The 11,016-nt window shown below is 42.1% G+C and overlaps 1 protein-coding gene across 1 annotated transcript in view; it reads right to left on the minus strand.

The window, feature by feature from the left end:
• Window positions 1-9,913, minus strand: part of LOC113407241 (RWD domain-containing protein 3-like) — a 16,385-nt gene extending 6,472 nt beyond the window's left edge. The window contains exons 1-2 of the mRNA XM_026655521.2: window positions 9,748-9,913; window positions 525-1,012 (exon numbers count right to left, since the gene is read on the minus strand). Coding sequence (XP_026511306.1) covers window positions 525-1,012; window positions 9,748-9,832 — 573 coding nt within the window. The 5' untranslated portion in view covers window positions 9,833-9,913. The remainder of the gene's footprint in view (window positions 1-524; window positions 1,013-9,747) is intronic.
• Window positions 9,914-11,016: the final 1,103 nt, after the last annotated feature.

Genomic DNA, 11,016 nt, shown 5'->3' on the forward strand with positions numbered 1-11,016 from the left:
GCCAAACCTGCAGACACGGCAGGTAAACAAACCGGCCCGGCCCGCCAGGGTGCTTACCCTGGTGAGCCACGTGCCAAAGGTTGCCGATCCCTGTTTTATATCATATTCCTCCACACCTCTTTACCAATGGGAAAAAACAACTTTAAAATATGATCAAAACACAGTATCTTTTTGTAATTTTCCAGTCATTTTAAGATATCCCCCCCTTTTGCCCCTGCAAGTACAAAACTCCTATTGGCCTTAGAGATGCTTTTTGTTTTGTTTTTAAAAAAAAAACACACAGAATTTATAATCCAAGACTTTTCAGATTAGTGATGATGAAAGATGAGGTAAAGACAGCCACTGAAAGAAAACTGGAGCTTGCAGGAATAAAGAAATGATTGGGCCTATGTATACCCCTAATGATCAGTCAACCTGCTTCCAAAATTGGTAATGTTAGAAAAACAAACACAAGGTATTCTATTCAGATACACAGCTCTCAGCGGTAAATCAATTCGACTAGTCAACATTCAATGTTTTTGCACCTTAATGCTGGTTCTGTCTCCTTGCAGAAGAATCAGTATTATCTTGCCCATAAACATCAGTCTTCCAGTCAGCCTTAGATCTGAAGTCCATTTTTCCACAGTTTTGACATATTTTGCCTTAGCTCTCATGTGATCTAAATGCAAAAGGATAGTACATATACCATCCTCTGTACTTATGCATCTTGACAAAGTACTTTTTTCATTGCAAACTGAAGTTTCTGATTGCCCAATGATGTGCTTAATATTCTGTTGTATCCAGAGGACCAGCTCATGTACCATGGGTTCAGAAAGATGTCTCTTGGCTTGCTCAAGTAATCTTTCTTTCACATCCTTACACTGTGCCCTTGTAAGCTGTTCTGAATTAATGGAGATATTCGGCAGGCTTGAGGGATAACTGACCGGCAAGTGAAATGACAGCTTTAACAGTATATCTGAATCCAAAAGTCCTTTCACGCTGGTTTGAATTCTTAATGTGATTCCATCTGTCTCTGGAAGGCATCCAAAAATAATCATAAACTGCATATAAATTACAAACTTCAGTAGCACATAAGTAAGTTAATACATTATTTTCTTTCTTAAAAAATTCAATTCAAGTGACTGATACTCTTCAGAAATTTTCTATGAAGTCTCTTACAACTCGTGACTTAAGCTGTAAGTCTCTTGCTTACATGGAATCCTGAATAAAATATTTGCATTCCATTCTAGAAGGAAAGTTATTAACATATTCTAAAAGAGAGAGTGACAACTTTTTCCTCCTTTTAAGTCTTGACAAGTCAACACCACAAAGGATTTTCTCACAAGTAAAAATTTTTACCTGGGGAGCAACAATGAGGGCAACTGAAATAAAGATTTTTTCAAAAGCTCTCAGCATTGTCTTAAGTCTGCTCCTCCCAAAGCTGATAAGAGTTTTACCATCAAATTCACTGGGAGTGAGGTTAGGCCAATGGTGAGTACTTTTGAAGATTCCACCCTTAAAGAACAGTTCTACACTAAAAATAACACTGCGGGGTTCCATGTTCTCAGCGACTTCCAGACCAAATTTTCTCAATTTACAAGTTAAAAGGTGTTTTTTCCAAACTCTTTCTTGGATTCAAAAGTCAAGCTTGGCTTGTGGCTCATCGTGAGTAATAAAGGTTCTGAAGGTCAAATTCTATCCACGGTTATACTTATGCAAAACTATAGCCTTCAGTATAGTTGGACAGTTAGGCACCCGAACAACTTTAACTCTGCTCTGTAGTGACAACATAAGAAAACAATATTGAACAGATCTTCAAAAATCAATTTAATCTCATCTGGACTGACAAACACTAAAATACCTCCATCATAATCATACGATTGTTGGTTGATGTCACTGCAGGGAAGAGTTAAGGTTGTTTGAGTGTCCTAACTGTGTGTTTCCATATCTTAACACATTTCTTTAAAGTTGAACCTTAGCTCTGAATTTTCAATGTTTACAACACATGGTTTGGGAGAATGAGAATAACATTTCTGCAGTGCATTTTTCCCTAAATTACTTGTATGTATTCTCAATCTTAACGCCCTCAAAATAGTTTTTTGTTGGTTGGGTGGGTGGGTTTGGTGGTTTTTTTTTTTTGGTCTGGAAATCTTTTAGAGTAAAAATCATACCTGAAGTGTTATAAAGGGACATTTTCTAGTAAGTAACATACAGACCATGCTCCATGCTAGAGTTGGGATAAAATGACTCTCGGCAGCATTACAGTTTGAAACTTTCACTCTATGCATCTGAAGAAGTGAGGTTTTTACCCACGAAAGCTTATGCCCAAATAAATCTGTTAGTCTTTAAGATGCCACCAGACTCCTTGTTGTTTTTGTAGATACAGACTAACACGGCTACCCCCGATACTTGACACCGTGCAATTTCTATTATAAAACCCTTTTTTGATTAAGTTATAGCTCAAAGAGAAATAAAACAAAACTTCATTACATAAAAAGAGGGGACAAAGACCTAATCTGGCTACACAGTAGTAAAAGAAAAAGAGGGTATTTAATAAAAGAAGCTCTTCCTCAGATCATCTCTGCTTCAACCTTTTGATGTATTCCAAACACTTCACCCCACTCTTTAAAAAGTTGCTAAAATGTCAAGTTGTTTTTAAAATGAAGGCAAGAGGAGACAGATTTGAAAGGCAGACTGGCAGAGTAAAGCTGACTTAAGTTTCAGAGGAGTTCTTTTGAAGTGACTTGTCTTCTCAGCGCCCTTGTTTTACTTTCCCTTACATGATAGGCAGTTGAAGAATGTCTAATTATCATTGCTGACACTGCCAACTAACTTCAGTGCCCTCTATAACATAACAGTTGAGCCCTGTTTAATAAGTGAAACAACCTGAAAATGATTTGGATACTCTTTTAAGAGATCAGCCAGAGTTTTGTTTCCAAAGCCCCATTCTTGTTCATATGAAGAACCCTCTGTAACATTGTAGTCTAAAATAAAATAAAATAAAAATAACCAAGCCCTTCATACCAAATGATCAAACACTAACATTACATTCAGAAAGGTCTCCAAACACTCTCAGTCATCCTCATTCTGAATAAAAACACAGGGCCAATTCCACCAATGGCAGCAGCAGATGCAAATCAACTGAATTCAGTTGAATTGCACCAGCTTATGCTCACAGTTTGTTTGGCACTTCAGTACTAATACCAGAATTTTAAAAAGTGCCTGTGGGCATTAAGGGACAGCTTTTAAAGGCATTTAGGCATCTAACTCCCATTTAACAGCCCATTCCTCATTCGCTTTCAAAGGGACTCCTTTGAATATCCCAGCCTTTACAGTTTTTTAGAAGCAAATTTAGTGTTCGTAAAAGGTGCAGGTTGAGAGCAGATTAAAGTCTCCAGATCTATGCCTAACGTAGACACACACATCCAGACTCTCCCTCTACAGGCAGCAGCCTGCTGGCCAAGCAGTTGTTGGCCCACAACCCTGCCAATGGACCTCAACCCTGACCTAGAGAGATTGCTTCTCAGGGTAAGAGATGAGTTCAGCATTCATCCCCATTCAGTCCTTGGCCTCCCTGCTGAAATTGCCCATTATTATTATTATTTGTTTTATTATTGTGAGAAGTTTGTGTATAGTTTACATTTGTTTGTTCTCTCTCTCTGTATACATATAATTTCATAAAAAGTTAATAGGGAAAAATATTATTTGTTTTGTAGTAGCACTAGGCTAGGCTCTATACATATATACACCTTTACCCCGATATAACGCTGTCCTCGGGAGCCAAAAAATCTTACCGCGTTATAGGTGAAACCGCATCATATCGAAGTTGCTTTGATCCCCCGGAGCGCCCAGTCCCCCCCCCCCCCCCCCCCCCGAGCGCTGCTTTACCGCGTTATAGCCGAATTCGTGTTATATCGGGTCGCGTTATATCGGGTTAGAGGTATACTTAGATTGTAATTACACATTATAGTATTTAGACTAAACTCTTGGGCTATGTGAGGATTCCTCCCCCTCCATGTCAGCCCAGGGAGTTTGGATATTAATGATGAACTCTCATGCTTTGTTATGAATATAATATAAATTGTTTCAGTCAGAAAGCAGAGTAGGGAGGAGTGTGTGACTCAAAGATTGGAAATGGAATAGAGAGCCCTTTTCCCGTAGTGTACTAGTTTGAGTCTTACCTAAGGTGGTAATGACCAAGTAATTACCATTGATTGCTATTTAGTGATGTGTGTGAGACAAAATGATGGTCTCATTATAGTTCTGAGTGACCAGGTGTCCATGTTATACAAAGCTACCATCACAGTTACTTAGATTGTAATTACACATTATAGTATTTAGACTAAACTCTTCAGGGCAGGGTTTGTCTAAATACTATACTTCTTCACTGGCCTCCCCGTGCCCCCAACATCTTGTGTACTGCCACACAGGTACCTGGCACATACTTTAGCTCTGTACTGCACATGGGATAACCTGCACAACCTTCTCACTCTAGCCTCTGTCAGCACAACAGCAAAAGTGAAGGCTGTATTTGCCCCTAACCATACTAAGCATTTTTATATTCCTCTCCTTGCACCATCTTACTTAACAGTGTTGCCAGTGAATTTTAAAACTCAGACACTAAAATCAATTGGAGAAAAATTCATTTCCTGTTTAATTACTGCAACAGAAAAAGATGTTGCCTTTCTGGTAATCCTATCACGTTTTTTTCACTAATTTGTGGTCCCAGATCTCACTGACTTAGAAGTAACTGATAGGGAGACAGACAAGCCAATTTTACCCCTTAGGCTAGAATCTCATGCTGCAGCGATCACATCCTTAAATCTGCAACAATCTCACACCTTTCACTGTGGGAAACACATTGCTGTGATGGTGAACTAATCTGAAAGAAGCAGCACAGCAGCAAATCTGGAGGTGTATCGTTCCGAGCCATCATGAAAAAGGGCATTAAAAACCAGCCACATTCATTTACGTCTGCTGGAGGCACTTACTTTTAAACAGAGGACTGGTGCAAAATCTTTATGGTCTTAGAATTTAAAAAAATATCTAAGTATATTTACAGTTGATTTAAGCATGATATTGGCCCTTTTATACACTCAAGTTGTAGACTGCTTGCAGCACAAAGACAGCAAATGATCAGAACCCTTCACAAATGGATTCTACAGAAACTATTCCTATGTTCGCACAAACTACAGCACCTGAGTTGACTTCATATCAGAATGTGGTATCTGAAATAAGGAGCAGCATATTACCATTCTGATGAAATTTAATGTGCTAATAAAACTGAACCCAATACAGTTTTTTTTAAACACATCCTCCTTCCCCTTCCCCCCTACACCTAGCATGCTTATCAGTAAATTCAGCTCTGGCATACTTCAGGTTTTTTTTTTTATGTTCCATGTCAGCCAGAGAGATCCCCTCCTCCTCTGCCAAAAGACACTGTATGCAACACATACATTCCATTTTTAACTGAGAAACTACCTACAAAAGTACAAGCTTTGAATATGTACATATATTTTTATTGCAAGATTACTAAACAAACTAGAAAGAAGACAGTGGATTAACTAGTAAATTATGGAATTCTATCTGTAATACTAATCCTTCCAAAGAGGCATGTAAAGTAAGAGAGACATACTGTAATTAGCTCATTTAAATTAATCAACACATTTTTAATAAGAAACATCTTTTGCATCTTAAGCACATCATTGTTAAACCTTAGAAAGCTAAAGGTTTTAGTCTACCAAGAGATGTGGAAGAGCTTCTTCTTACATCCCTCAAAACCATCAGTCCCTAAAGGCCCCTTTTCTGACCACGTGAATCAACCCAGGAATAACCTAAATTTCTCAGAGATCACATCATTTAACACAGAAACCTTAATGTAAAGTGTCTCTGTGCACTGTTTATTAATGACAAGTTGTATTATCAGAGAAAATTAAGCATAAGCAAATAGTATAATATAATAAATAATAACATAAGCGGCAAGACCTCCGTTTGCACAAACTCAGGGATTCTGCATCTCTAATCCAAAAGAGCAGGAAATTCCCTACAAAATCAATCAGTTACAAAAACAATGTCCACACCCAAAGCATTTTTCAGATTCCAGTGGAGAATGCTAGAGATCAGTCTGAGAAATGACAGACCAATGGATCGTAAAGAGAGTTTGCTTAAAAGCCATGCAAAGTCATATAACATTGAGATAATTTAAATATAATACTGTGTTCATTCATACTCATGGTATTTAATCCTATGTTCTAGGAAGGGTTTTGAGCCTTTTACGTTTAATCACTTATGAACATCTGAGACCATTCTCTCTATATATGAAAAAAGGCACAACTCCTCTAATAGAATCCAAGAAATACACGAGTGTGCAATATTTGGGAAAGATTGTATTTTTAATATAATAACCCCACTAAGTTACTTAACTATAGTTTGGAAAATTATGCTTGGAATCATTTTTCTGAAAAATCAGATTTTTGTTTAGTAAAAATTAAACTTCAACTGTTTCACTTAAAATGTTTTAGCTAAGATGTTTTAAAACCATGACTTTTAATTCTAGTCTAGGAAAACTGTAATGTGTGTCATGTCAGGGGTACCCAGTCACAATACAATTCTATTTTGCAGTGTTGACAGATCATTAAAAGTGCCCCTGAATTGTGCTAATTCCTTTGGCTGTTGAAGACAGGGATCGGCAACCTTTGGCACGTGGCTCGCCAGGGTAAGCACCTTGGCGGGCCGGGCCAGTTTGTTTACCTGCTGCGTCCACAGGTTCGCCGCTCCAAGCCAATGGGGGCTGCGGGAAGCCGCAGCCAGCACATCCCTCGGCCTATGCCGCTTCCCATAGCCCCCATTGGCCTGGAGCGGCGAACCGCAGCCAGTGGGAGCCCGATCAGCCGAACCTGCGGACGCGGCAGGTAAACAAACCGGCCCAGCCTGCCAGAGTGCTTACCCTGGCGAGCCGCGTGCTAAAGGTTGCCGATCCCTGGTCTAAAAGTTTGTGAACAAACTACCACTGAAATAACTCAATCAGTTTATATCACACCTTTTATTTTGGTGCAAGTCTATGTGTAGACACACATCTCATAATAAAACTGTCTTACTTTGATTTAGTTTAAGTCAATACCCTACTGATTTAAGTTAACTGAAACAAAAGTGACACGGTAAGTGAGGTAATATCTTTTAATGGACCAACTTCTGTTGGTGGAAGACAAGCTTTCAAGTTACATGGAGCTCTTCTTTAAGAACATCCACACAAAAACTTGCACCAAAATAACAAAGACATGAATTAAAACCAATTAAGTTATTTCAGTCCCAGTATGCTTGTAGATAAACTCTAAGGCTTGATCATGGTTTGGGGATAAAGTTATGGTCTTCTTTAAACAGGGTCCTGCAGCTCTGATTGTAACTGTAGGGGAGGCCCCTTTCTATCACTCCAGCAGCATAAAGGGATCTTCACGTGGGTAAAAACGGCCCCCTGAGAATATCCTACATGTAAGGGCCACCCTGGCTGCTCTAAGAACTAGTGTAATGGCTCTACATTTACCCTGCTCTCAAGCCTCCAGCATAGGGGGCCTGACCAGAGTGCACCACACTATGGCTATTCTCTGCTTCCCCAGGACCCATAGGGAGCCCTGGGAAGCAGACAATAAATTACAGAAGCCCTGAGGATGGTCTAACTTACACCACGCCGAACCCATGCAGTTCAAGAATATGGGAAACACAAACATGCACAAAAGACACTTTTGATCGCTGCACCAATTGTAGGGCAGGAGTGATTGAGATTCAGGCCCCATGTAAATAATGATAGCTACCATCTATTAAACATTATACAACCCTATGTGGCCTCCAAGCCTTGTTACTTATCTCAAGTATAACTGCTTATCAGGTTAGTTACACTTTTCACTGGTAGGTAGCAAATTCTGATTGGTGTCATTCACCTATTGTTATTTACTGAATGCAGGTCCAATGCTGGGAACTAGAGGAGATAGCAAATTGTGACAGGAGAGTGACACCCATTAGGATTTGCCCTGTGCCAAAGATGCAAACAGTAAAGATACATGGTAGGAAATTGACAGGCAAAAGACACCTTTCTGAATTTGCTACCACTAATAAAAGGCAAGAGATTAAATGAGTTATTTACAGTAGCATTTTTGTGATGGGAAAGCATGCAAAAATAAATAAACTGTCAGAATTTGCTATAGGAAGCAAATTCTGATAGTGACGCATTTTATAATGCTGCAGTCCAGAGAAGCTAAGTGTTTCACCAACATATTGGAAGCATATTTTATGGGCATTAGTACTGTTTAGTAGTCTAATAGTGAACTTCTGCAAAGCACCACAGAGGAGTCTAGGGTTCTTCAGAGGTGGCTGGCAGCAGAAAAGAATGCTTAGCTCAGCTCACAAGCAGATGCTAGGAGACAGGTAGGATGCAAGGGTAGTGCTTGCTGTGAGGGTACATTATGGAAAGGTTTTTAATTTTCATAGATGCTAGAGACCTCTTAGATCATCCAGTCTATTGCCCTGACAGCACAGACCCGGAGAGAAAGTGCATCCAATATTAAACTGATAGTACACCTGATAAAAAAGGAAAATCATTAAGGGGTATGGAACAGCTTCCATTTGAGAAGAAATTAAAAAGATTGGGACTGTTCATCTTATAAAAAAGACAGCTAAGAGGTGATATGATAGAGGTCTATAAAATCATGAATGGTATGTATGGATAAAGTAAATAAGGAAGTGTTTTTTATGACTTCACATAATACAAGAACCAGGGGTCACTCAATTAAGTTAATAGGCAGCAGGTTTAAAACATACAGAAGTACTTCTTCACACAACACACAGTCCACCTGTGGATCTAATTCCCAGGGGATGTTGTGAAGGCCAAAAGTATAAGTGGGTTTAAAAAAGAATTAGAAAAGTTGATGGAGGACAAGTCCATCAATGGCAATTAGCCAAGATGGCCAACAACACAACCCATGCTCTGGGTGCCCTAAACCTCTGCCTGCCAGAAGCTGGGCGAGGATGGATCACTCTGTAACTGTCCTGTTCATTCTCTCTGAAGCATCTGGCACCAGCCACTGGCAGAAGGTAGGATATTGGGGTAGATGGACCACTCGCCAACCTTATAAGCCACAGAACAGCAAGGAGTTAAAGGAACAAGGTACCAGTTTTCCAGGGGAGAAGACACCCGAGGTATCCCTTTGTCTGTGACAATGCTTACCACAGACCAGCGCTCCATCCTGCACAGGATGGGACTCCTGAATTCAGGACAGACTTGGCAAAAGTCTGCCTAGAACTGGTAGGGAAAGGGGGAGCTATGCTGAATACTGACCGGATTAGACACCCACCACCTTTGCCCCACCCCAGATCCCACCTTCACTGACCCGCTCTCCCACTACAACTCATAGGAAATCTCCACTGACACAAACCGCTAAGGAGCCAGGTCAGTAGGTAGGAAGGAAAAGAGGCGAGGAAGGGGGAGGGGGGTTTGCTACGAAGTGCTGCCTAGCTGTCAGGGGCTACTGGCTGCTCGGCCTTGGGCAAAGTGGCATCTCTGCGGGGAGGGGACCAGGGGGCTGCGGAAATAAACGCTGCCCTGCGGCCTGACCCAGCCTCGCCCCACGGGACCCGCGCAGGTCGGGGGCTCCGAGCTCTCCGAGCAGGGTCTGCGCTGCTGCTGCGGGTCGGGTCGGGCCGGGCCATGGGGGCAGCCGGCCGGCTCTGGCGCCCTGCAGCCGGCACAGCAGCCCCGCCTGCGGCCGCGACAGTCACCTGACACGGCCAGCACCGCGCACTCATCCCGCTGGCAGTAAATAGCCGTCAGAGCCGAGAGCTCCTCCAGGGCCAGCGCCGACATGGCGACCAGCGGCCCCTGCCAAGCGCTCCGCTGCCTGCCGGGGCGGGCTGCACAGGCCGCTTCCCCTTCCGCCGTCGCTAGAACCTGCCTCCGCCCTGCGGGGGCGTGAGCCGGACCCGCGGCAGCTAGGGGGCGCCCCGGCAGGTCAGCGAGCCCGCCGGACGGAGCTAGCCGCTTCCCTCCTCACTTCACAGCGCGGGTCTCGGTGCACTGGCCCGCTCCGCCAGAGGGGGGAATCCCAAGGCAACGGGCTCACTGACCGCACAGCGCCTTTCATGGCCCTTGTTTGGAACAAACCAGCTCACGTGTTACATGCTTTAGCCCCGCTCCGGGCAATGAGGCCTCGGCCGTGCCCGGGTCCCTCCCAGCCGAGCTGCTCCGTGAATTCCGCAGCGAGTAGCACCCAACAATTGTCTTTAGAAGTGACGCCTCGTGCTTAGTGTCAAGGACTGTGCGAGCCGGTTCCTGCCGTCAGTTTTCAGCTCTGCCACCTTCTTGCTGTTGGCCTTGGACAAATTCATAGAACCCCTCTGGGCCTCAGGCTACTCCTCTCTAAAATGGGGATAAAAAGGTGTCAACCTCACAGGAGCGTTGTGAGCCTTAATCAGTTAACAGAGCTAAACAGTAATAATAAAAACAAATAGTCAACGCAGGGGATTATAGTGTTTATCTGGTAGCAAATCCTACAGTTAAATTTCCAGTGAGGGGGAATAGTACTGCAGGGCACCTGGCACTTTTGCCTCAGAGATTAAGTACGGTTCTTGGAATCCTAAACTGCTCTGACATCCTATATCAAGCAGCCAACTGGTGTCAGTAAATGCTTTTCTAATTGCCCCCATCTGAATGGACACTTTCCTATATTTAGTGCTGAACCACCTGGGCAGAGACAGTCAGTTTTCATAGACTTATTTCCTTTTTTAAAATGTTGCCTTTAATCAACATAGTGAAAGCATTATCAAAATTCTTCTAAGACCATTAATTCCAAATATTATTGTTTGTATTGCATTGGCACTTAGTGAACCAAACCATTATGCTGTACTATATATACATAGTAAGAGAGAGTACCTGAAGAATTTACAATCTAAACAGACAAGGGGGGGAAATTATCTTCTTTTTACAGATGGGAAACTGAGGTGCAGAGAGAGGAAATTACTTATTCAAGATCACACAGCAAGTCTGGGCAG

The sequence above is a fragment of the Terrapene carolina genome, unplaced genomic scaffold (genome assembly GCF_002925995.2).
Source record: "Terrapene carolina triunguis isolate 2854851 unplaced genomic scaffold, T_m_triunguis-2.0 Scaffold210, whole genome shotgun sequence".
Lineage (NCBI taxonomy): Eukaryota > Metazoa > Chordata > Testudines > Emydidae > Terrapene > Terrapene triunguis.